Here is a 26,770-nt window from a genome sequence, read left to right as displayed (position 1 = left end):
GTGCCCTCCTTGGGGGATGCACATTGCATATCCTGCATATCAACAGATATTTACACTAGGATTCATACCAGTAGCAAAATTACAGTTATGAAGTAGCCACAAAGTAACTTCATGATTGGGGGTCATCACAGCACTAGGAACTGTAGGAGGGTCTCGGTTGAGAACTACTGATCTAAAGAGGGGTACCCATTTCACCGGCTCTGTTCATCGAACCCACCGCCAGCAGGGCCTCCCGTGCCGTCCCTGGCTGCGTTTGTCACAGTGTCTCAGGGGTGAAGATGAGATGCTTCCTTTGTACATTCCCCTAGACCTAGACGGAAGGCTATGCAGCCTTTGTAACTTTTATGTCCTCAGCAACTGTGCTGTGGACGGGTGACACTTGGTGTGTGGTCGGTAGTTAGCCGAGCCTTATGCAAGTCAGGAGGATAGAGCTCAAAGTCACACTTAGCAAGGCTTACTTGTGGGGAAGGTCACCTCTCTGGTTTTATTGTGAATTAAAATTCCATCCACGAGCTCATCCTGAGGTGGTCCTGGTCACTGTGTTGCCGTCTGCTCTAGTATGAATGTGTCCCCTCAGGGCTCATGTGTTGAAGACTTAGTACCTAGGTTCACAGCATGGTGTTTGGAGATGGGACCTTGGGGGATGGTTAAGAAGAAGTGGGGTCCTGAGGAGGCTCTGGGACGGATTCAGGGGCTCATAAGAGAAGGACACACCTGAGAAGGCTCGCCCCCTCTGTCGGGATATCACCCTGTGACATTCAGGAAGGCCGCTGCCTGGCACTGCATGTCACTGGGGGCAGTTCCGACCCTTGGAGAGGGATGTACAGCTAAGAGATACATTGCTTCTGTTTGTACACCGCCCTATCTAGGTGTTCAGTCATAGCATCAGAAAATGGATGGACCCTCTTACAGTTTGAATGTGAATGGCTCCCCACAGAGGCTCGTATATTTGAACACTTGGTCCCCAGCTGTTGGCATTCACTGTCTGAGAGACCTGTGGAACCTTTGGGAAGTGGGGTCTTGCTGAAGGAAGTGGGTCACGGGGTGGGGGGTGGGGGGTAGGGTGGGGTGGGGGGTAGGGTGGGGTGGGTGGGCTTTGGGGCCTTATAGCCTGGTCCTACTTCCTGTTCATTCTTCGCTTCCTCAGTGTGGATACCACGTGACCTTCCAGCTTCTTGTTCATGCCCTCAAGCCTTTCCTGCCTGTTGTAAAGTCTTTGCCACCATGATGGCCTGTGAGCCCAAACAAGCGTTTCCTCCCTGAGGTTGCTGGTCAGGTATTGTGGCCGCAACAAGGAGTCCTGGATGCATTCATTCCTTCTGCAGAGGGAGTCTGACCCATGCCTGATACACTCGGCTCAGTCGCAGAGGATCATGGGAGCCCACCCTGCCTGGCAGCCTTCATGCAGAATGCTATTCACGCCTCCTCCTGTAAGCACACAACAGCGGACTTCAAGTCATTCTACAAGGAGGCGGACTCCAGGGGCGTGCAAACCAAGCCAGCATGTCTCAGCATCCCATTCACGTGGTGTTTCAGTCTCAGTGCTGAGAGCAAAAGCAGTGCCTGAGTCTGTCATTTTCCTTAACCGTCTTCCGCCTTGCCAACGGCATTGGTGAGGTTTCTCTCAGTCCTTTGCTGAAATGGCGAAGCACTTCTCTTTCTGACCTGCAGGGGGCGACACTGAAATCCTGGCCCCAGAGCAACGGAATGACATCAAGAGAATTTGGAAATGGTTCCTGGAACGTGACCCAAGACGAAAACCACACAGATGGAAACAAAAGCCAGACAGACGAGTCCTCAGGTCCCGCGGGCTTGCTGCTTGTCTGTCTTTTGGGACCAGAACTGTTGCGAGAGTGAGTTCCTAGCTTTGCTTGGTTAGCTCTCCCTCTGGGCAGAGGGAGATGAAACTCTGAGAGCCAGTTCATCTGAATGAATTTCCTGCGATCGCTTGAGAATCTGAGGTGGCCGCGGACAGGCACCCAAGCTCTTAGTTAACCACGTCGTAGTAGTAATTGCGAAGCCGCAGTTCCACGGCCGCGAATCCTGGCCGGTTCTCCACACTGAAGGAGGAAGAGATAGATGCATTAGTGTTTGTCAGTAGGCGTGTGGAAACACGGTTAAGTCACCGTGCCCCCTGGTGGTGAAGGCTGGTCACTGCACCCAGACCCAGCGTGATCGGTGTCTCTTCTCTCGCTCCAAACCTACATACAGAATTCAAGCCTGCATTTTATAGCGTCTTGAGAACCCATGTCCTTGGGTCTGGAAGAGTTTTGCTCTATGCTACTATGGTACAGAACTTCTTCCGTGTCTGAAGATTCCTAATTTGTCCCTGTGCTGCTGATGCATCAAACGTCTACAGATGCTTGACTCAATCTCTCTGTGAACTTTCATAAATGTGTGCGCGCGCGTGTGTTTGGAGGTGTGATGTAAGAGCGTGTGGAGGCCAGAGGACAACCTTGGTGTTGTCCTCAGACATCATCTATCTTGGTTTTTTGAGACAGGGTCTGTCAATTGCCTGGAGCTTGTCAAGAAGCGAGGCTGGCTGACCAGGAAGCATCTGGAATTTTCCTGTCTCCATCTTCCTTGGTGGTGTTGGGACCACAAGCACTTGCCGCCATGCCTGGCATGTTTTATAAGGGTTCTAGGGATTGACCTCAGGTCCTTACAGTTACACACCAAGCACTTCACCCACAGAGCCATCTCCTTAGTCCCTTGGCTCAATATCTTGCGAGGAGAATACAGACATAGCTGTAGTCTACTGTGCCCGCATTTGAGCTGGACTTTTAGAGAGGGGTGTTTGTTTGTGCTCTTGCTAGAACTCACAGATTTCTGTGGCTGTGATCTGGGTCAGGACCCAACCCCATGTATCCTAAGTCTCTGTCCTGCAAGTCTGTGCTGTCATCGACAGCTTAAATGCTGAGGTGAGCAAGCGATGGGTGAAACTTTTACCTGACAATTCAAAGGGAGCTCAGCCCCATCTGTGCTCACAAGGGGATGGTTCCAGCCCCCCCCCCCAGGAGAACGAAATCCTCTGGTGTTCAGGTCCCTTCTATAAAACAGCCCAAGGACTGGAGAGACAGCTGAGTGTATAAAAGTGCTTCGGTCCAACTGGGAGGACTGAGTAGGGGTCACCAACAAGCTATATGAAAGCCTGGTATGGGGGTACATTTCTGTAGCCCCAGCATTGGGGTGGGGCAGACAGAGGGGAATCCCATGTGGCTTGCTGCCTGTAAGTACAGCAGAATTGGTGTGATCTGGGTTCAGTATTGATGTGATCTGGGCTCAGTAAGGACCACTGTCTCAGATAATAAAGCAGAGAGACTCCTGGGGTGGCTCAGTGGGTGAAGACACTTGCTACCAAACCAGAGGACCTGTGTTTGATCCTTGGCACCCACATGGTAGAAGAGGATAACTGAGGCCTGAATGATGTTCTCTGACCTCCACATGTGCTCCCCCTTCCTCTCCATGCACATGTGCACACACACACACACACACACACACACACACACACACACACACACACACACACACACTCGAGACTAAACGAAGAGAAACAGGAGTATTAGAGGAAGACAGGCCAAGTCAGCTCTCGGCCTCCGCATGTGCATGCACACACCTGCACATACAAACATGTACTCCCTGCTCTCACAGATCAGTCTTTGCACATACTTCTGATGTTTTAAGTTGACTTCAGGCTTCTGGTGGCACCAGAGAACAGTTGTCAGTCTGTGGACATGGGTAACAATGACAGGAAAAACTTATTCTCACCAGATGCAATTAAAAATGAACCCAGTAAACCTGCTGGTGCAGATGCTGTGGGGTCTGAGAATCAACCGCTTTCCTTAAAACCCTGGAATGCCAACCTTGCTTCTCTTACTTTGCTACATTCTGGTCCGTGATGGATCGAGCAGACAGAGCTTTCGGTGGGGAAACCTGGGGTTAAAACCCAAACTGGCCCTGCTCTGCCATCTGCCGTGTCACAACCGTAGCTCCACAGGGCTCAGCCGAGATTAGAGAGAAGAGACATAGACCCCAGGGCCAGCATTCTCTCACAGAGCAGAGCTCTAGAGAGCAGCATGGGTGGGTGGGCCCAGTAGCATCTTAGTGGATGGTCTTGACTGAAGTGGAAACGTCTAGTTCTTTGGAAAGTTAACTATGCCAAATGATGTCTTGCTGGGGCACACAAGTGAAAGGATGTCTTGCTAAAGCAAACACATGAAAGACTGTTTTCCTGAGGCAGACACGGGTGAAAGGATGCTTGTTGAAGTAATATTCACGTGACCCCGAAGACAGTGGGAGACGGGCACTGAGCTTTGGTTTGGTTTGCTCCACCTCACGATTCTTCACTAAAGACACACAGGTATTGGTTCGCCTTACATAGCGTTGTTGAGCTCAACCTGTGATGATGACACCACTGAGAGAAAACTCTCCCAAGAACTGCTCCTGAGGTTCCTGCAGCCGCCTGCTGATTCTACGGCCTCGCCTCAGGCCATTGATGAGCCTGGCGGTTTCTTCAGGATTGAGCTACAGCTGTCTGGTGTCTGCTTGCTGAAGGGACTGGATTGTAGCTGTCGGTTTGTGCCTGGTGTTTGCCTGCCTACAGGACTGGTCTGCAGTTGCTGAATCGTATTTGATGTTTGCTATGGGAATGCACTGCTGCCCAAGAAGATCGAGCTCGCCCCCAAAGAACTACTGCTGAACAGGTCCACTTCCCCCACATCCTAATACCTGTTCTCTTCCACTACCTCTGCAGGGTGGTGGGCTAGAGGAGAGGTTGAACCCTTATTAAAAGTAGGTTGCAAAAAATGTATGCCCACACTCAGTGTCAGCTAGCGAGAACCTCACTAACACCAGACAGCTTTATCGCAGTGGCTGGGATCTCCCCGCAGCCACAGCTGAGCATGCCCAGTGGCTCACAATGGCTTCACCATGTGCACGGTGCCCTGCTCAGGGCTGGTGGGGAAGGCAAAGCACACTGTACCTAAGAATAGGGATGGGGCGTCTGAACTTGTAGGCTAGGCAGTCATGAATGTGGCATGTGGCCAGCCTGTATCACTATCTGGGGGCTTCTGGGGTCAGCGGGAGCTTCTAGCCTCCATGTTAGGATTCTCAGAAGCAGGGATGCTCCCAGACATGTCTGAGTTTGGCAAAGGCAAGAGTGTTCTAGATGCTTGTGAGGATATCTGGGATTCTGTGATTTCCCCCCTGATGCACAACAAAGTCTCGTACAATTATAACGGCTGGTGACTTCTCGGCGGCCCTGGTTTGCCTAAGTGTGCTTTATGACACTCCCACAGTTACAAAATGTACATAGTAGTATCCCTTCCACGAAGTGACATGATTGGATATGTACATAGTCAATCTCTGGCCTGCCTCCTGCCCTCACCTATGTAGAAGGCAGCACATTCCCAATGCGTCAAGAGAACTCCCACTTCATGTTAATACCCAGTGTGACGGCTAAAACCCAGCATCCCTCTTGGTTCCCTCCAGTTCTTTGTCTCTGACTCCAGTCCCTGGAAGATAAATTCCCAGTAACCCCTACTCAGTGATCGCCACCCCAAAGGTACAGATGTGACCAGACTTGTATGACACGACCCACTGCCTTTTTAGCTTCTGTAACTTGCTTATGCAGGGACCTGAAGGCTGTTTTTGAGTTGCCTTAACCGATTAACTTGGCGGAACAGAACAGACCAATTTTTGGTTGCCTGTTTAGATACTGGAGGTCTTCCTGTGGTTTTCCTCTTAAAACAAAACAAAAGGAAACAAAACAAAACAACAGCAGCAGCAGCAGCAACAGACCCTCACGACCCTCCTTCACAGCAGTTTCAAACAGTGGCTCAGCGATTGCTCCTCCTGCTTGCAGCTAATCAATAAATCTTTTAAATATAATCAGATGGAGTCTATGGTCTTTTCCCAGGGGTCACAAACTCCGTAACAGTAGCTGTGGTTTGTTTCCATTGTCAACTCGACACAGTCTGGAACCCCTTGGGAAGAGAGTTTCTACAAGTCTACAACAGGTTGGCCTGTGGGGAAATTGTCCTGTGTTATTTGTGTGAAGACCCAGGCCACCATGGGAGGACATTGGACCAGGGAATCCTGGACTTTCTATGAAAGGAGAAAGAGACCTGAGTACTGGAAGCATGTGTCCCATCTTCTCTCTCAGTGTTCTGATATGCTATCACCAAAAGTTTCCACCTCTCTAACTTTCTTGTGATCATAGACTGTAACCTGGAGTTCCTTGCTAAAATAAATCCTTCCCTCTAAGTTATATTTTGGTCATGGCATTTTATCACAGTGACAGAAATGAAGTTAGGACAGCAGCCACAGTGCCTACTTCTAGAACCTTCAGGTCAATGGCGGGAAGGGTTGGGCACTCACTCGTAAGTCCAGCATAGGTTCATCAAGTCGTACATCTCTCTCGGGCATCCTGGAGGGCACCCCATCCGCTCTCCTTTCTCCAGCATGGCGGTCACTTCGCTCCCTTTCATCCCCTGAGACGTGAAAATGCACACAAGCTTTCAAAATATACAAACAAGAGTACCTCACCCGCAGACACACAGGAGACTTCAAGTGACATTAGTCACAAGACAAGACTAGGGGCCCCTCCTCTGGAGTCCTCGAGTCAGCCTGGCTGCCCAGTGAGAAGGGCTGGGCTGGGTGTGAGGGGGGAGGGGAGGCTTCGGAGTCTCTGTTTGATCCATCATTTAGGGAATTAGTTTTTTGGGAAGCTTCATGTGTGATAAGCCATTGAGTGACACCCCTAGGATCTGTCTGCAAAACCCAGTAAACACACACACACACACACACACACACACACACACACACACACACACATACTATACACACACACACCTCACACACACACCACACACACACTCATTCACACACACACACCACACACACACCACAAACACACCCACATACACACACACCCACACACACTCTCACACACACACACCACACACTCACACACACTACACACACACACACCACACACACAACACACACATACACACACCACATACACACACACACACACACTCCCACCCCACACACATACACATCCACCCCCTACACCCACAACATACACACACACCCCACCTCCCCACCTCCCCCACCCACACCATACACACACACTATACACATACACACACACCACACTCACACACACACCATACACACACACACCACACACTCACACACCCCACACACACACCCACACACACCACACACACACACCCACACCCACACACATACACACTCACACTACACATTCACACACCACACCCACACACACTACACACATATACACATACTATACACACACACTACACTCACACACACACTAAACATACACACTATACTCACACACACTACACACATACACACACACTACACTCTCACACACACTATACACACTACAGGCACACACATACACACACACACATGGTGTGCACACACACGAGAACACACATGGCAACAACTGAAATTCTCGATGTGGTCAGTATCACCCTTCCTGTTTTACTCTCAGGAAGGATGGGGCTGTGTCTGGTGCATGGCTGTGTGTAGCACACAGTGAGATCGTGTTCACTTAGCATCACATGTCATTTCCCCAAGTGGGTACAAGCTTAGGTTAGGTTGCGCTGATCACCCACTATTAGAAGGTGATGAGAGACCCCAGGGCGTCCCCAGATCCCCTGGGTTCCGGTTCTTATAGCAATAACCCTATGCTCAGTGACAGTTTCCTAAGTCCAAGAAGCTGAGACAGGAAACACACGGCTAAGCATGGCTCACTCTGTATGGCTTCTGCCCGTAGGAGAACGCTTCCCACATCAGGACTCCGAAGCTCCAGACGTCACTCTTACTGGAGAACTTATAGTAGTTGATGCATTCGGGGGCGTACCACTTCACCGGCCACTTCCCGTGGGTCTGGGCCTGGAGGCAGAGTGGACATTCTGTGACGCGTTAAACCCGGCGTGTACACGCCGATGCACAAAGGAGTTGGGTTTAAGGAGGGGAGCAGGAAAAGGCCTCTGCCAAAATTCACAGTGTCAATTCAAATGAAAGGAACTCAGAAAAATCTCCTAAGAATCCCCTAGTTCTGGGACTGAGGAAGTGGCTGTTAGTAGTGGCTTTGTTCAACAAGCATAAAGCCCCCAGTGGTTCTCAGTCTGTGGGTTGTGACCCCATTAGAGGTCACATATCAGACCATCCTGCATATCAGACATTTGCATTGCAATCCGAAACAGTGGCAGAATTACAGCTATGAGGTAGCAATGAAGTAATTTTATGGTTGGGGTTTGGGGGGCGGGTCACCACATCATGAGGAAGTGCTTTAAAGGGTCATAGCATTAGGAAGGCTGAGAACCACTGGGTAACCCAATCGTGGTGGTGTACGCCTATAACCCCAGCACTCAGGAGACAGACAGCAACTTGGGCTGCATGAAACCCTTTAAAGAAAGATCAACTTGTCCAACTTATATTTTTCAAAATAAGTTGGTGCAGCACTCAGGGTCAGCAAGATGGTTCAATGGGTAAGGTGTCTGCTGTCAAGACTAAAGATTGGAGTTCAAGTGCTCTATACATAATAGATGGAAAGAACCAACCTAAGGTATCTTCTGACCTCTGTTAGAACACTATTCACACATCCCTATGTATACCAGACAAGGTAAGTAAATGTCAAAAAACAACCAACCACTACCACCCCCACCCCACCCAAAACCCCCAAACCAGCATAGGATGCTACTCTGAACAAGACTCCGGTTGAGAAACATTACCATTAGTTATTCATTCTGCTTCTTGATGGACAGAATCGATCTTAAAAACACTTTCCCCCAAGGTTACTGGTGAGCTTTGTGCCGTCATAAAATACAGAGGGCGCACATTTATCCTTCCCTGTCTTTCTGACCTGCAACCTTGACCATGGATTGACCCTCGGCCTCCCGCACTGAGCTGCCCTACCTTGTAGTAGTTTTCATCAGCACGGAGGGCTTTGGAAAGACCGAAGTCACTGATCTTGGCGTAGTGCTGGGTGACCAGAAGCACGTTCCTCGCGGCCAGATCTCTGTGCACAAAATTGCTCTCCTCCAAATACTTCATTCCCATGGAAACCTGGTGAACCAGCTCGATGATGTTCTTATCCTTGATGTGCCTAGAATCACATGATGCCATTACCAAGAGTGGACGGGGGCCATTCCAAACGCACAGCCGTGTTCCTGTGTACCCAGAAGAGGGGTCCACTCCTTGCTTCTTCTTCAACAGTAGGATGGGCTGGGGAGACGACTCAGGGTGAGAACATTTGCTTTATGCACAACCTGAGGACCTAAGCTTTGAGCCCCAGAAACCGGGGGAGAAATTGAGCGTTGTCACATGCGCTGTAATCCCAACACTGGTAGGGGGTGGAGACAGAAAGATCTAGAGGCTTGCTGGCTACCAGCCTCGCCAAAACAGCACCAAACCAACCACCAAACCAAACCACAATAGCAGGACGTCCTGTTTAGTGGGAGAGCCTTTTTTTTTTTTTTTTTCCGTTTTTTGACAGGGTCTCACTATGTAGCCCTAACTAACCTGGAACGCACTGTGTAGGTCAGACTGGCCTCAAACTCACAGAGATCCACCAACCCCAGGCTCTTTGGCGTTGGGATTAAAGGCAGTGCTGCCGCACCTGGCAGGTTTCAAGGGACTAAAGCAGAAGGTGATGGAGAAGGACACACGGTGTCCTCTCCTGGCCTCTGCACGTATGCATGGGCATGCATACCCATGCACATGTGCATACGCATATGTATACTACACACAGAGACACGCAAAAAACAACCGGAGGCATGAGCGGGTCAGGTAATCTTGCCGACACACGGCTGTTCCAGACCGAACACCATTCTCCTGGGCTCTGTGTGTTTCATTCCCACGCATGCTTTGAGATGGACAATAAAATATAAAATAAAATAAAATAAAATCATGGAGCTACAGAGAAAGCTTTTAGGAATGTGCTCATCCTGCAAGCAGGAGGACCTGAGTTTGATGCCCAGCACCCATGCGCAATCAAAGCCAGGCGTGGTGACCCGTGCTTGTAATCCCAAGGCTGGGGAAGTGAAGTGGGTGGGTTCTTTCTGTTCCCTGCCCAAGCAGTCTAGCTAAATTGATGAGCTCAGGATCCCTGTCTCAAAGGAAGCAGATGGTATTCCAGGGATGGGCGTTGCTTTAGCTTGACCTTTGGCCTGCACTTGCTGCACCTGTGCCCAGGCTCACCCTCACGCATGCACTCTAAAAATGAGAAAGGGAAGCTGTACAAAATGAGGAACCAGGTTGTTGCTCTATGCCGGCAAGCGGCCTTAGGGCGGCTGTGCCTGGACCGCTGCTAACCAGAACCAATGAACTGCCGCTGCCCCTTCAGATGCAGGCACTCAAGAGGTCAGCCAGACAAGACAATTTTCCTGGTGTCCCAGGAAAATGTTGGCTCAAGGTGTTGACCACAGAAGAATGTTCTGCCTGTTGGTAGGCAACGCCCTGTCCACACACATTGAGGATTTTATCACTGGCAGAGTTGTTCTTAGTTGGTAAAATGTTTGATGTACAAGGATGAAGACCTGAGTCAGGATCCACAGAGCTCATGTAAGAGCCAGGTAATGCCAGTGAGGACCTGTAATTCCTGGGGCTCTGTGGCTGGCCAGTTTGGCTGAATTGGTGAGCTCCAGTCTTAGGGAGAGAGCTTGTCTCACGAAATAACATGGAGAACTAACGAGAGAGTTCAGTGGTTAAGAACCAGGTACTGTTCTTGCAGGGGACCTGAGTTTGGTTCCTAGCGCCTATGTGGGGAGGCTCACGAGAGCTGTTACTCCAGCTCCTAGGGATCTGGCAGGCTCTTCTAGCCTCAGGAGTCCTGCACTCGTGTAGCACATACTCACACCAACATACCTGTAAATAAAAAAACATTAAGACGGAGATCGACAGAAGATAGAGGTGTGATCTCCAATACTGACCTCTGACCTCTACACAGGTGCACCAGAGAGAGAGAGAGAGAGAGAGAGAGAGAGAGAGAGAGAGAGAGAGAGAGAGAGAGAGGTGTGGGGGGAGAGAGAGAGAGAGAGAGAGAAAGAGAGAGAGAGAGAGCGAGAGCGAGCGAGCGTGGGTGCGTGCGCTTCCCCTAGAAATCAGGCCCCAGCACAGTCTAAAGGTGGGGTGGGAGGGAGCGGGGAAGCGCTGCGCACAGCTCCAGTGCTCCAGGGTACCTGTTCTGCTGCAGGTACTTGTTGAGGGGCCCCAGCTCCGCCATCTCCATCACCAGCATCCAGGACTCCGCCTCGCAGATTCCGATCATGCGCACAATGTAGGGGTTGTCCAGCTGCTGCATGACGTTCGCCTCCGCCAGCAGCTCGTCCTTCAGAGCCGGGTCGTTGGCCTCATTCTTCAGGATTTTCACCGCCACTGTTTTTACAACTCTGGAACACAGATTGTAACTTGTGAGAAACTTTCTAAACTGCCTAGAGGTTCTCTTCTCTGAGGCCATTGTGGAGCGGGGGTGGGCGGAGGGGAATGCTGCTGACTTACTCGCTGCCCAATGAGAATCTTTAAAAACCATTTGGAGGGTGGTGGTGGGGGAACGGTCATAGGCTGGGGAGATAGCCTAGTGTATAAAGTGCTTGCATGCAAGAGTGAGGACCAGAGTTCGGATCCCCAGAACCCACAGGAAGTTGGATACAGTAGCATATGTCTGTAATCCTAGCACTTCTAGGGAAAGATGAGAGGCAGAGAAGGGAGAGTCTGGATATTTGTGAACCCCTAGAAACAGTTGGAAACAAGGTAAAAGGTAAGAGGTGACATCCAAGGTTGTCCTTTGACCTATATACATGTGCCGTGGCAGGAGCACCTGCACACATGTGCGTGAACACACACACACACACACACACACACACACACGGACACAGACACATGGACATGGACACACGGACACACATTGAAATAAATGGCTAGTACCCTTTTTCTCATTCTTGTGAACATGTTATCACAGGTGTAAAATTTCAAATCACACCTAGCTAATGTTTGTTCTTTCATGTAATGCACAGTTTGTTAGAATACTTTCAAGAATTCAGCATGATCCGCATGATATTTTTGTGAGAAAAATGAAAAAGATTGGTTATTTTTGAAACACGTTGAGGCTTGCTTAAAAGTAACAAAGCCCAGTGAGAGAGGAGTGTTTCCTTCCCTTTAACTCTGAGCTTTCACAATATGTGTGCTTCAAACTGGGCATGGTGGTGCTCACGGGTGAGCCCAGTCACTGGTTCCCCAGATTGGACTTCGGGGATGGTTCTCTGGTTTGCGGTTGGTGCTCTGTGTGGAGGAGTATATATTTGTTCCTGTCTCCCAGAAAAAGCTTCTACCATAGCGAGGCTCCCAATCTACTATTTGTAACTGGGGGCTGAGATTTATTATTTATGAATAAATGCCTCGGCCATAAGCTTGGGTTTGTTCCCAGCTAGCACATAACTCAGCTATTCCGTTTAACCTACTCTAAGTCTGTCACAAGGCTAGCTACCTTTCCTCAGTTTCCTACTGTCTTCCTCAGAGTTTGGAGTGGATCTCTTCCTGTGCCTCCATCCAGGAGTTCCTCCTTCCCTATGGGAACTCCCACCTCCTATTTCCCGCCTCAGCCAATGGGCATCGGCTTTTTATTGACAGGTGATAGTTCCACACAGGACACCAGAGACTCTCTCGACAGCTGTTCTTTTAGAGACAGAGGAACTATGCCCCACTCCCTGTAAGCAGGTGTAGTGGTCAGCATGGAGAAGGGTCCGAGCTGAGGAAAGTCCCTGAATTGTGAAATATTAGAAACAGCTTCAATAAAGTTCCCCAGTTGTGACACACATACAGCTTGCTGCAGGGTCATGTGATTTAACAGTGGGGGTGGGGTGGGGTTATGTCTATATGCATAAAAGAATACAAAGTTTCTTTATGATATTGAAAATGAGCTTCCAGGCCCAGAATTTTTAAAAGATACATTGTTTTACTTTTTTTTTTTTTTTAAACTTTTGAAACAGGGTCTCATGTAATCCACTGTGGCTTTAAACTCTCTGTATAGTAGGAGATGACCTTAGACTACTGATCCTCCTGTCTCTACCTCTGGGGCACTGGGTATCACGGATGTGTACCCAACATGCCCAGTTCGAAGCGCACAGAAGCGCACACACCATTCAAGCTCAGAATTAAAGGGAAGGAAACACTTCTCCCCCACTGGGCTTTGTTACTTTTAAGCAAGCCTCAACGTGTTTCGAAAATATAGGTTTTTTTTTTCCTTCTCTCACAAAAACATCACACAGATCATGCTGAACTCTTGAAAGTATTCTCACAAAAGCGTGGCTTACGTGAAAGAACAGACGTTAACTATGTATGCTTTGAAAAATCTACCTGTGATGAAATTTCCACAAGCATAAGAAGTTGTTTCTTTTGTTGAGCCTTCAGACTGGAGAATAAAAACAGAACTAATCAGGGAGGAGGCCATGAGGGGCTCAGTGGGTAAAGATGCTCCCTGCCAAGCTTGAAGACTGGAGTTTGATTCCCAGACCACATGCATGTACACACACACACACACACACACACACACACACACACACACACACACCAAATACACTAGGTCAAATAACAGAATAAGTGGGGCAGGCACCCAGGAAAGTACACACAGCTAGTGTGCTGCTCTAGAATGCAGCCTGTGGTCTGACAGGAGGATTTAGATGTTTTCAATCCCCCAGGAGCCTCTCTGGGTCCTCCCGGGAAGATGAGAGGCTCCATTCTGTCATCTCTAGCCACCTACTTTAGCTTCCACAGTTAGGTCTATCATTGCATATGTGGTGTGAGGCAGGGATCTAAATTAAGAAGTTAAAAAAGGTCTCTGGATTCCTCTAGACATTTAAAAAAGAAAATACCACGTCTTCTAGAAAAGCAGAAGAGAAAGAGGATGCCCCACTATTTCTAAGAGGCTACCATTGTTCTGGTTTCTGAACGTTTGTTTAGATAGCCCAGAGAGGGACTATGAAACTCCTGGTCTTCCGAGCATTGGGCTCTGTAGGTTGATGTCATGATGCAGGTGAAGACAGACAAGATAAAACAAGGCCTGTGATTGGACGAGAAGGAAAGGGGGCGGGAACAGAGGTTTTAGGAGGAGAGGGAGAAGCAGGAGAGGAGCGGGGAGAACATGGCGGCAGATGTTAAGATTCTTCTCTGCGCATAGCCACAGGTTATTACGAATATTTTTAAGGGATGGGTGTGTACAGGATTTTGTGCTGTCTGGATGGGCAAATTATATCTTATCAACTGGATCAGAGGTTATTGCGTGGTGTGTTCTTTCATGTAGCGACTTAAATGAGTTCAAGGGAATGGGCGGTGTGGTGGTGGAGGGACCGCACCAAGCCCACCACAGAATTAGGATGTGTATGCTTGCCATGGCAACAACCCGCCAAGGGAACTGTGCGTGAGAGCAACGCAGTGTGGCAAGGTGCGGCTATGGGGGGCCTGTGTGGAGCCCCGGAGATAAATTGGTGCTAGTTCCTATGGCCCGCCAGAGCTGGAACTTGCGAGAGAAGGTCGGCCCAGGTATTCAAGGGAACCGGTTGCTCTGCCTTTTTTTTTAACGGCAACAGGGCTCTTTTACAGATAAGAGAGTAAGGCTCCGTTATGAGAATTGTAAGAAAGCAATTGACTGCTAACTTGACCTGGCGGTTTGAATGAGAAAAGCCGCTGTGGGCTCATACACTTGAAGGCTTGGTCCCAGGTTGGTAGAATTTTGAGAATGAGTAGGAGGTGTGGCCTTGATGTAGTGGGCGTGGCCTTGTTGGCAGAGGCCTGTAACTGGGCTGGGCATTGATGTTTCTGGCTCTCTGCCTCCAACCTGTGAATAAGGTATAAGCTTAGCTACTACTGCTCCAGGGCCACGCCTTCCCGCTGCCACCATGTTCATGGAGTCACCCTCTGAAACTAAACAAGCCCCCAATTAAGTGTTTCCTTTTATACATGGTCATGGTGTCTCTTCCCAGCAGTAGAACAGCAACTAAGACACTTCGTGAGCACAGATATGAGAATTCCAGGAGAAGCACTCATGGGTTCTATCTGGTTGTTTGCGAAAAGAGGTGCAATGGACAAAAAGCTAGGGGAGTTTACCCCAAGATCGAGGGGCAGGTTTAAGATCTGAAACTTGATGGGTGTAACTCATCACAGAACCACAGTAAAGGAGGAGGAGGAGGAGGGGAGGGGGGGGGGGGAGGGGGAGGAAAGGGGGGGGGGGAGGGGGAGGAAGAAGAAGAAAAGAAGAAGAAGAAGAAGAAGAAGAAGAAGAAGAAGAAGAAGAAGAAGAAGAAGAAGAAGAAGAAGAAGAAGAAGCAGCAGCAGCAGCAGCAGCAGCAGCAGAGAATGAGCTCAGTGGAGGGGGGAGAGCTTCCAACAAAATTCAGCACAGATGCATGACTACAGTACTCACAGAAATACCAGAACAAAGCACCATGTCTTCTGTCTGTCAGACAGCAGCCGTCGTGTCAGATATAAACCATACCCTAGGAAATGCTGGGATCGCTCTGTCTGTAACCAGGCGCAAGGCTCCTGTCAGTTATAAAACGCCCCTCTACAATTCCTAGAGAATGCACTAAGGTGAGGACAGATACTCAAAGGACAAGGATTGGACATGGTTTTCTCTAAAAAGTATCACTACTGGGCTGGGGAGGCAGCTCAGTGTGCACAGGGCTTGCTGTGAAATCATGAGGAGTGGGTGGGGCTCTGTGGGTTGATGTTGTTATGCAGGTGAAGGCAGATTAAAATAAGGTCTGTCATTGGACAAGAAGGAAGGGAGGCAGGAACAAAGTTTTAGAAGGACAGGGAGGCAGAAAGGAGCTGGGAGACAACAGGGAGGCAGACGTAAACGATCCTCGCTGTGCATCTCTACAAAGATACAGGTTGTAATGAATATTTCTTAAGGGATGGATTTCTATAGATCAGTTTATCTTATCTAGGTGGGTGTTTTATATCCTTATCAATTGATTATGAGTTTACTGTATGGATGTATTAGATTGATAATTTAACATATAAATCTGATTGATAAATTACAGTTTATTGAGTTCCGATTTCACTAGTTTGTTGGGAGTGTGAGTAGAGTCCGTGGCATGGAGCTATGACAGGCCAGCCCATGCTGGACTTCTAGAGCCCTGATTTTACCGGGTAGCTGGAACAGGAGTTCGCAGTTAGTCGAGACATGCTGGGAGAGATACTAACTAGAGATAAATTATGGTTAGTTCCATATGGCCCCACAGGTGCTGGGACTACTCTAGGGACCAGTGTGGCAAAGTGCCAAGCTGGAAGGGCTCAGGGACTGCCTGGGTCAGAGAGTACCTGGGGGCATTGTGAAGCGGCTGAGATAAAAGTATACCACAGTACCACATGGCCCTATGGGTGCCAGCACTAGCGTGGCTTAAAAAGTTCAGGTATTTTTAAAATATTTACCACAACAGGGTTCAATCGCCAAGACTCCAACACATAAAAAGATGTTTGTGGTACACAATTATAATCACAGCACTGGGGAGGCAGAGACAGGTGATTTCTGTGGTTCTCTGACCGGTTTCCATAGCCTCATTGGTAAGCTCCAGATTCCAGTGAGAGACCCTGCTTCAAAAAGCAGAGTGGATGGGTTCTGGATATTTTTCATTTCTAAGTGCATTTGTATCTGCACAAATGCATATTCACAACCCACACATACTTGTGAACACATATAAACATATACACTCATACCAACAAACACATACATGTATGCATACTCACACACACACACACACACATCACAGATCTGGCATTCATAAGTGATGCATTTCTGTATTAAAGAATAACTAGGTAAACTGCCAGAGGTCACAAATGAACTCACCAGTGTTGCTGGCTGTCATATCTCTGTGTAAAGTCAGTTTTAGCTCATATATAAGATCAAAAAACGGAAAACATTACGTGATGCCTTCAAACTACTCAGAGTATCAAAAGCACTTAGTATTTCCATACAAAATACCTGAGAATGCATGCAAGGGAAGTTGACTGAGGCCTGACACAGGAAGCTAAACAAGTCTGCAGAGAGAAATCTGGAAGGCAGTGAAGAATGAGGTCCAGGAGGGAATGGGCTGAGTTTACAAATGGAAAGACTCAATGGTAGAAAAAGACATTGTTTCGTCTCACAACGGGCTTGGTAGGACCCAGTTCTCAACTCCCTAAATTCTGCAGTTGAAATTGTATATACATTCATGTTAATGGACCGTATTAATTCATATTAATTAATCAAGAAATTAAAACACAATAAACTAAGGCAGATCGTGAAAGGTTATGTCCAAATGCCTAAGAAGCAATATTTAGATTTTTCAAAAGATTTATATTTAATGATGTATCCAAGTGTGTGTCTGTATGTGTGTATGTGCCTGTTGAGTGCAGGTACACTCAGAATCCAGAAGAGGGCAGCAAAACTCTCGGAGCTGGAGTTCCAGGCAGCTGTGAGGCATCTAATATGAGGGCTGGAAACTGAATTCCCATCCTCTGGAAGAGCAATGTGTCCCATTAACCCCGGCTGTGATTCAAGCTAAGCATCATGACCTCTATGTGTATGCACAGAAAGTGAGGAACCAGACACAAAGATTTCACACACATCTAAAGATCTAATAAATGCCTACCCCAAGGTGAGTCACAGATAGTTGTGCTCTGGAGGTATAGTAGGTTTTTATTTTCTAATGAATTTACCTATTCCTAGGTAGCTATACTACATGCTAAAACAAACATGTTCTTACTCTCACCCCAGTCAGCATACTCAAAAGATGCTTTTACTATAAATGAGTCAGAAACGATGGCTGTAAGATGCCTCAGTTGTTAAAAGGACTTGCTGCTAAACTCGATGACCTGAGTTTAATCCCCTGAACCTGTGTGAGGAGAGAACCAACTGAGGGGTCCTCTGATCCCATGAGAGCTGCAACACGTGTGTGTGTGTGTGTGTGTGTGTGCGCGCGCGTGCACGCAACAGAAAATAAATGAAGAATTATTGTATCAGAAATGAATAAGTGTAAAAGTCCTCAGCCATGTACTTGAACATCAATGTCTGGGATTAAATGAACATTCTAGGTGCGTCCCGAAAAGTTTCCCAGAATGCACTGCGGCGTGGATGGCAGCGGCGTAAGTGAAGCAATGGTGCTTACTTTTTCATTTGGTAGTATCCCTTTTTCACAGTCCCGAAGTTGCCAGAGCCCAGTTCATTGTCCTCCAGGGTCAGCAGTTTCCTGTCCAGGTAGACCTCTTTGGGCCGGATCTCTTCAGGGTCAGCGTAAGGACTCTCATACACCTCGGTGTCCATGGGCAGGGCTTCTCTCTGAAGGCCTGCAATGTAGTCAGGGGACAGATGACTCCAGTCTGGACTCCTGGGAAATTGTACCCCTTGCCACCCAGCCCTTCACTCCTTTGGTCTTACGGGACAGTTGGGTGCAGCCGAGAAGCGAAGCAAGGGAAGAGAGGAGACGGACCTTCTACACCAGTAGTAATGGTGGATAAAACCTCCCTGAGGCTTTAAGCCAGGTGGGACAGTCTCCTATCGAGAGGTGGCACCAGTGACAAGATGCTTCTTGTTGGCTTTTCATAACTGAACCAACAGAGCTCAAGAGAAACGATGCGTGTGCTTCCCAAGGCTTTGAAAAGCCAACGTGCTTAATCTCCGAGCTGCCGAGGATGGGGTTCCACCGCTCTGAGGCTCACGTGAGCCATGAACGCAACATGTGGCCAGCAATGATGCTGACGGTGCGTGGAACACCATGCCCGGCTTATGCAGAGCTGAGGATGAAACCCAGGGCTCTGTGCATCCTAGACGAATGCTCTACTCGAGTCACACCCTTAGCCACAAGGTATGAATCAAACGAGAGGTAGCTGACTCTTGTGGCTTTAAGCCTTTGATTGGAAGCCATCGATGGCAATAAACAAAACCAAAGTTCGCCAATTATAAAACAACACGCGGATACTCATGAACCCAAGAGAGGCACCCAGAAGACCCATGTCTGGGGACGAGTCGCCTGTGTCCTCCTACACTGTGTTCCCTGTGGCCTCCCAGTCATCACAGCTCCCTGAACAAATCTAGAAGAACCTGTGAGTTGACCTACTGTCCAAACCACCCAGATGCTACTGTCCAAACCATCCAGATGCTACTGTCATCGTTTGGCAACATGTTCGCCCAAGAAAGGCAACCGGGGTCCACAGAATGTGACAGACCCATGGCATGGTGCTGCCAATGCCAACAACTTGTTGGGAGTCTTTGTCTGCTTGCTTGACCGCTTGTTTTCATTATAAAAGACCATTTCCACTAGACAGACCTGCTGGCTTTATGGATAAGTGATGTCCTCTGCCTGTGGCTGGACATCACCGCTGTTTACTGTGGGCCATCGCTGGAAGGCAAATCTGGAATAGCGCCAGGAATTTGAGCCCTGACTCCACGCACTAGCAAGCGGCTGCCCACCCTGCTCAAATGTTTATCAAGGAAATGTGCATCTCTCACCTCTGTCTGGGCCCCAGGCCCCTCCCGTTGGCTCATAGGGATTGAAGGACACGGTGCTCTCCGGACGGCTCCCTTGGGGTGGGGGAGGCTGAAGCACACAGATGGTAAGATGTTATTTTCTGCCCCGGTGCCACCGTTTTCAAACGCACAGGTAACTTATGCCCGGGGAGACAGAGGATTAGGAAGAGGTCAGAAAGGTTCGTCTCATTCTTCAGGCAACTGTTTGGACGTGAGAAGGCTAGACGAGCTCCTGGCTTACAACTCCCACCTCTGAGGTGGCCTCAGAGAGGGAGGGAGAGCATCTGTTCTATCCATCCCAGGAGAATTTCCCTCCAGTTTTGTGCCCTTCGCAGCTCCCAGAAGACGGCAGGACCTCCCACGCCCGCTCCCCGTGGGTTCATTTCTGCTTTCATCTAATGTCATGTGGAAGTTATTTAAGGAGTAAAGTCAAACCGTGTCCACCTGTTTTGCCTTCCATATGGATTTAGATGCAAGGCGTTGCTACCACAGAGTAGCCCAGGCCAACTATCAAGTCCCAAAGAGGAAAGCTGCACCCTACCCCACTCCCACCCCATGCACTGTGACCATTACCGTGATAAGGACCATGATTATGGCAGCAGGCACATGCTCTGTCAAAGTGACATTCTCTCTGCCTTCCTGAAGGAAGAGAACTCTTCCGTTTTATTCCTGTGGCTGGTCACTAAGGCACAGTGGACCCCGACATGCAGAAGTCTCACTCAGTCGATCAACATCGATTTGTTTCATGAAGTAGGCAGAAGGGGCCAATCTCCTTATAGTCCTAAGGATTTTCTATTTGAAATATATTTTTTTCCTCTCTTTTTCTGACCCATTGTTACAAATTAAAGCAAAGTGGTGGTGGTCAAACCTGTCTCACGGGCAAACAGCCGTCCACTGTCTAGCTCTGACTGGCCTCTCCTCCCATTATGGTCTTACCTTATCAGCACCCACATGTTGCCATGAAGAAATGAGGTAACGCCAGATTTGAGGGGAAGGGTAAAAAAACAGAGACATCCAGCTAACATCGCACAGCCGCTGCCTTGAAGCACACATCCAAGTTCTACCCACCTCACTGACGAGACAATCCCACCCATCGACGCTTAACAGCGGGGTCTCACTCTGTCGTTACGACTTGCTAGCCTCATGGTGTTTACCATGAATTAGAGGCTGGCAACACCTGTGGAAAAGGCCTCTTTCAGTGAAGCCAAAGGACATCCGTTCTCAGATGTCACAGGATCCATATTCTCATGATCTCTCTCAACACTCCCGCAGGACCGTGTGACAGAACTAACCATGGCAATAGAGCAGGGGTTATGCGGACTTAGGCATTAAGTCAAAGCTCAGTAGCTGTACCGTGCTGGTAATGGATGCTAAAGAGAAACATACAACACAAGCACGTGAAAGGAAGGAGGATGGACGCTTAGGTGGGTGAATGGGTGTGTGTATGTACAGACAGATCCACAGATGTATGTATGCATGTGGACGGATATGTGGGTGGACAGATATATGGATGGCTGAATGGATAGATAGATAAATAGATGGATGGTTGAATCAATGAGTTGGTAGATGGACAGATGGATGAGTGGGCGGCTAGATGGGTGGATGGTTGAACAGACTGATTTGAAAGCAACCTTTCGGAAGACGGAGATGTGAAATGTAAACTTACATGGTTTAAAATGAATTCTCTCTTTTGTCTTTGCACCCAGGAAGGGGACTAAGTACAGGTAATCTCTCGTGACCCTCTTAGACATTTACACATGACTTCCGTTGTGCTGGGTGTTGCTTGGATGCCCTGCCTGAGAAGAACTCTCCTAGTTTATACTTGATAATTCCTACCATACATACCATCCTGCTTTGCTCGCTCTGTAAACAAACTCCAGCTGCTGTCTTTAAAAAATGTCTTTTCAGGTTACAGCGACTACCAGGTTAAGTCTTTTGATTTTTCTCTGTACACAAGAAAGTTCTGAGATTCCCAAGGCTATCTCTGACCCATCATGGAGTTAAAGGATACCCCAGGATAAGGAGGACAGGCATAGCCCTTCCTGTAAATATAAGAGCTCCTGCCTTCTGCCACTCAGTGCCCCAATTGGGGGCTTCATGAGGGCTCTCTGGAATGTTCTCCAGAGCAAGGGGACTCTAAAAGGCTTGTTACAATAAACCAACACTCACAATTTCCTAACAGAAATCTCCTGGAATATTTCTAAAGCAGAGTTGAGGGTCTTAGGAAATCAGTTTTTTAAAAAAAAGATTGGGCATCTCCTTTGTAAACCAGGATTCTTCTTTAAGTGGATGTGGCTTGGGGCTTCACTTCCATGCTGCCCATCTGAAAGCAGCCTATGAGATCGAGCATTCGAGACCCAGACAGAGCCCCTGAGATCCAAGAGATACATAACCTTTCTCATCTGGATGCCTCAGTTCTAGGACCCGCCACCTCTTGCCTCCTGCAAGGTGGGGTGGGCCACTGTCACCATTAAAAGCTCTGGAAGCAAAGCCTCAGTTGAAAGACGAACCAGGGGTCTGTTTAAGGGACGGGCACGAAGGCAAGGGGTCAGGTTAAAACGGAGGGAAATGTGACCCATAGTGAGAAGCATTGCTGGTAGACAGTGCTAGCATGTGTGATCAATCTCTCCACTTTGTACTTGGTGGTCTGCCCCTTCCCTGGCATTGTCTTTTCTCACTGAGAAAGAGCTGACAGTATCGCCCTTACCTTTCTACCTATGCATAACTCCTAGTCGCCTCTAGATGGCGCCAGGTACCCAACCTTGGGTAGATCATTTTCAAGTTCCAACTACTCTGTCCCAATGCACTAAAAGTGGGGATTAATTAGACATGCTTGTGCGTGTGTGCGTGTGCGTGTGTGTGTGCGCGCGCGCGCGATATAATTAGTTTTTTTATCTCACAGCAAAGATCTAAGGCCTGGCCCCTTCTGATTACACTTTCCCAAAATCCCAGCCGTCAAAGTTTACATTGAATAAAACATGAAATCAGGCTTTACCAAGAAATCCCAGGGCTGTGTTTTTTCCATTTAATGGTCTTAGGGAGGGCGTGTGTAGCAGGGAAGCCTCCTTCAGTCTACACAGCCATGGTTATAGACATAGGCAGCCAACACGGTGGAGATGCTAGGATTCACAGCGGCAGGGATTTTAAATGGCGGCCGCCAGTACTCTTAGGCCTTACCTAAGTGTAATGACATTCTAAGGACACGAAGCACATTACTATTTTCTAAAGTTAAAGTTCACCTGCCTTGAGGCCGGAGAGAAAGCTTAGTGGTTAAGGTCACGCACTCACTTTGCTGCTTACAGAGAAGCCAAGTTCGGTTCTCAGCACCCACGACGGGGCTGCTCGCGGCCAGGTGCAATTCTGGCTCCAGAAAATCCCATGCTCTTCCTTGGCCTCTGAGATACGTATCTGCCCACACGCAACACACTGGCACAGACCTGCGCACGCACATATGAATAGCAATCTACTAAGAATGTACTCGGTGGGGGCTGGAGAGATGGCTGGGCAGTCAAGAGCACTGACTGCTCTTCCAGGTGACCTGGGTTCAATTCCCAGCACCCACATGGCAGCTTGCAGCTCTCTACAACTCCAAGACCTGATGCCCTCACACTGGCACACAGGCAGGCAAAACACCAATGCACATAAAATAAAAAGAAATACATTAGTTCACAAAAAATGTTCTTGACTTTCTATCTTTCTCCTCCTGGTGCTAGGGACCAAAATCCAGGGCCTTGTGGTTGTTAGAAAAATACTCTGTGTCTGAGCTAAATCCTTGACCTGGTTTCACTTTTTTTTTTCTAATGAAAATTTCGAATTGATAATCTTAAAATCAAAGCACACTTTTCATTAGCTCTCTAAAGGCTAGAGTTAATTCAAGTACTTGTTGACTGGGTTTTGTTGGGGTTGGCTGTTCTAAGTGCTCACGGTGTGTGTGTGTGTGTGTGTATGTGTGCATCTGTGTGTGTGCACACACGTGTGTGCAAGAATGTGTGCTCACTTATGTGCAGGTGATACATTTGCCATGTGTAAGCAGCAATACATGTACACACAAATATATCATGCGGATGTATGTGTGCATATACAATGCATATTCGGTGTATATGCAGTTCAAATATCATATACAACTATGTGCACACGGGCACAGACACTTCCGTGTACATGTGTATATATGAGTGTGTCATGCATGTTTATGTGTGCTCAGGACATTCACCATCTCTGGTTGATACGTCTCTGGTGAACCCAAGAGATAAATGTGAGATGCCGGGGTGAAAGTGACTGTGGAGAGCCGGGGGCTGTGAGTTAGCAACAGGCCTTGGGCTAGGAGAAGTGGAATGACAGTGTTGTCGGAAGCTTGTGACAAGTCAGTTGAGGAGGGGAAGACACAAGGCTCGCTGTGCCCCCAGTGTTCTGTGAGGACTGTTAGGTGTGGTGTCACATTCAGGACTATGGAGTCTGTGAGCGTAAACTGCAAACCCCGGTGCTGTGGCCGCTGGCCTGAGTGGACACCTCTGAGAAGCTCCCTTCACCAATCATGGGTAAGTACCTTAGCCTGTGAGGCACCGTGCTGCCTGGCTCCCACTGGGCTTGCTGGACATGAACTACCCCAGCCACACGGGGCCCTCAGCAAGGAGAGTGTGTCAGGCTCTGAGCAGGGCTCAGGCAGCTGCAGAACATTCTCCAGCATTCCCCATCACTGACTACCCAGAGCACACACAATATGGCCTCCTTCAAGCATCGTGTTCCTCTCTCTTCTGTGCTCTGGCCAACAGGGTTAGGACCCTGTAGTGAGTGGGAATAATTACTGAGTAAAATTCACAGGCATTTATGCTTTTGTTTCTAATAAATACCTTAATATCCAACTCTGTGTGCACTGGCTTAATCATATGCCCACATGCTTGGGAAAACATTAATATAAAGTTGAAACAATTGTTAATAAAGTTAGTCTTTACCTAAAGAAGATAAAAAATATATCAAAGAGCAACCTATACATATTATATACACATATATGTATATAATACACAATATATATGTGTTCGTATATATATACACATATATCTATACATATACATACATGTACACATACAGGGGCGTGTGTGTGTGTGTGTGTGTGTGCACGCTTGTATATGTAATTCACTGTAAACAAGACAATACACAGGTCAGGATAGGATGTCTTGTAATTGGAACTTGGGAGGTGGAAGTAGGCTCAAAGCAGCCTTGGCTACAGAGTAAATTCCTGTCTTACCAACCAAAAATAAAAACAAACAAGAACCAGAGGCCGGCACACAGCTGAGTGGTAAAGCACTTGAGTTTGATTCCTAAACCCTGGGGGAAAAAAGAAATCTGTGCCAGAGTCAAGGCACACACACGGGGATCAGAGGGCAACTCCTGAGACCTCGGTTTCCTCCACTGTGAAGGACTTTATGCAGCAGAAACCCTAATGCTGCAGCACGTGCCTCTGTGCAAAGACTGAAGTGAGGGCCAGCAGGTCTGTGCTCACTGAGGTGACTGAGGTACGTGTTGGTAGAGAGCAGGACAACGTGGGCAGGCTGGGCAGGGGCAGCGATGGAGAAGCCACAAGCGGAGCAGGCATGCGCCGTGCTGGGGCAGCGAGGCTCAGTGGGTGTGGTCAAAACTGGGCAGGTGGGAGGCGTGGAGGCAGAGCTGCATTGGGTACAATGTAGCCAGCCAAGCACTGCAGGAGGGTCTATCCTACCACTTAGTCAGGGACAGCAAGCAGGGGACGCTTTAGCACCTTTTTGTGGCCAGGCTTTGGGAAGGAGTAGGATTTGATTCTTGAGATTATTCCACCCGGTGACCAAGTCTAGAAACCGCAACAGCAGAGAGGAACAGAGAGAGCAATTTAGTTTCAGAAAAAAAAACCCATGCAAGACAGTCTTCGTCGTGACCTGCTACCCGGCCTTGATTCTGCAAATGCACCGCCTGCTCCCCTTCACCTGCCCCAGGGAGATTTCCTGCATGCAAGTCCGGATCATTTGAGTTGCTTCCAGAGGAGTTTATCATTCTGGCAGAGAGGTCTAGAATATTCGATAAATATTTTCCACGGAAGGCTACAAAAACCGAAGCTGAGACATGAAGCAGCCATGTTTTCTGTGGAAATCCTGTGTCTCTGGGTTCACAAGAGACTCAAGTCACTGGACTGCTGAGCACTGTCACTGTTTGGTGACGCTGGCTGCAACATGATATTGTCATCTACAGAATCCTGGGACATATGTAGCCCTCAGGCCACAAGTTGGCCACAGATCTGTCTCAAGAGCACAGAATGATAAACACCAGGTGAGATCTGCTGCATGGGGATGGGGGGGTGGGGGGGCACTGTGTTTCAGAGGACTCTCTAGTGTGTTAGCCAATTCAAGACCTCTCATTTGCTAAGAACCGCTAGCCCCGGAATGAACAGTTTTGGTAGCAAGTGGCCAACAGCCCCCATTGGAGACAGAACGTGAGTCTGGCCTTTGGTAGATTTTGTTTTTTTAGCAGCTAGCAGGAGAGAAGTCAGGAATTATTCCCTGGTGGTGGCAATGGGCTGGATGTGCATGCCAAAGTCCCTAAGATATGAGAGGAGCAACTCTTCTAAAGTCATAACCTAAGTGCCAGCTCCGACATCCTGGATGGAGAAGGGACTTGAGGTTCTTCTCTCTTTGCCATGAAAGGGCTTACCCAACACAGGGACATCTGGGCTACGTTCTTATCTAGTAACATGGAGTGGGATGTCCATTCTGGCCAAGACTCTTTCCTTCTCTGGATCTTTCTCTTGAAATTGTACCAAGTGCTCCCTTCCTCCTTCCCTCCCCTAATCATTAGTCAAATCAATTTAGGTCAAGACCCTAGTAATAAGGTATCAATTGGTTTGGCCAAAGGAGTTGGGTAGCCAACCTCAAGGAGATACTGTGTTCTACTGACATGCATGTTAGCAGGCCTGGATAGAACATACAAGTTCACACAGACAGCACCACAAGGCTTAACACTGGACGATCTATTCCCCTTTTCTACACGTGATCGGTGGCTTTTCTGATCTCCTAGTGGGGTTCTGTCTTACTCTGTATACTTTTAAAGAATGAAGAGAAAACTTATTCATCCCAAGAAACCATGGAAACACGTCTAGCTTAGCAGTGGTCACAGGCTGATGGTTTCCTAGACTCACTAGATTCCCAGGTCTCCAGGGATGTGCTCAGAGTACATGTCCTGTGCTGACTAAAAACCTGACCT

General features: G+C 48.4%; 1 protein-coding gene across 1 annotated transcript in view; it reads right to left on the bottom strand.

Annotated features, from left to right (window-relative positions):
* Nucleotides 1–1,067: 1,067 nt before the first annotated feature.
* The window catches only part of Syk (spleen associated tyrosine kinase), a 70,252-nt gene continuing 44,549 nt past the window's right edge, over nucleotides 1,068–26,770 (bottom strand). The window contains exons 7-14 of the mRNA XM_032884891.1: nucleotides 25,299–25,367; nucleotides 19,529–19,616; nucleotides 18,189–18,366; nucleotides 11,226–11,435; nucleotides 8,962–9,151; nucleotides 7,795–7,935; nucleotides 6,379–6,491; nucleotides 1,068–2,060 (exon numbers count right to left, since the gene is read on the bottom strand). Of these exons, the coding sequence (XP_032740782.1) occupies nucleotides 1,988–2,060; nucleotides 6,379–6,491; nucleotides 7,795–7,935; nucleotides 8,962–9,151; nucleotides 11,226–11,435; nucleotides 18,189–18,366; nucleotides 19,529–19,616; nucleotides 25,299–25,367 (1,062 nt within the window). The 3' untranslated portion in view covers nucleotides 1,068–1,987. The remainder of the gene's footprint in view (nucleotides 2,061–6,378; nucleotides 6,492–7,794; nucleotides 7,936–8,961; nucleotides 9,152–11,225; nucleotides 11,436–18,188; nucleotides 18,367–19,528; nucleotides 19,617–25,298; nucleotides 25,368–26,770) is intronic.

This window comes from Rattus rattus, chromosome 14, assembly GCF_011064425.1.
Source record: "Rattus rattus isolate New Zealand chromosome 14, Rrattus_CSIRO_v1, whole genome shotgun sequence".
NCBI classification, from domain to species: Eukaryota; Metazoa; Chordata; class Mammalia; order Rodentia; family Muridae; genus Rattus; species Rattus rattus.
This window is presented reverse-complemented; position numbering and strand designations above follow the sequence as displayed.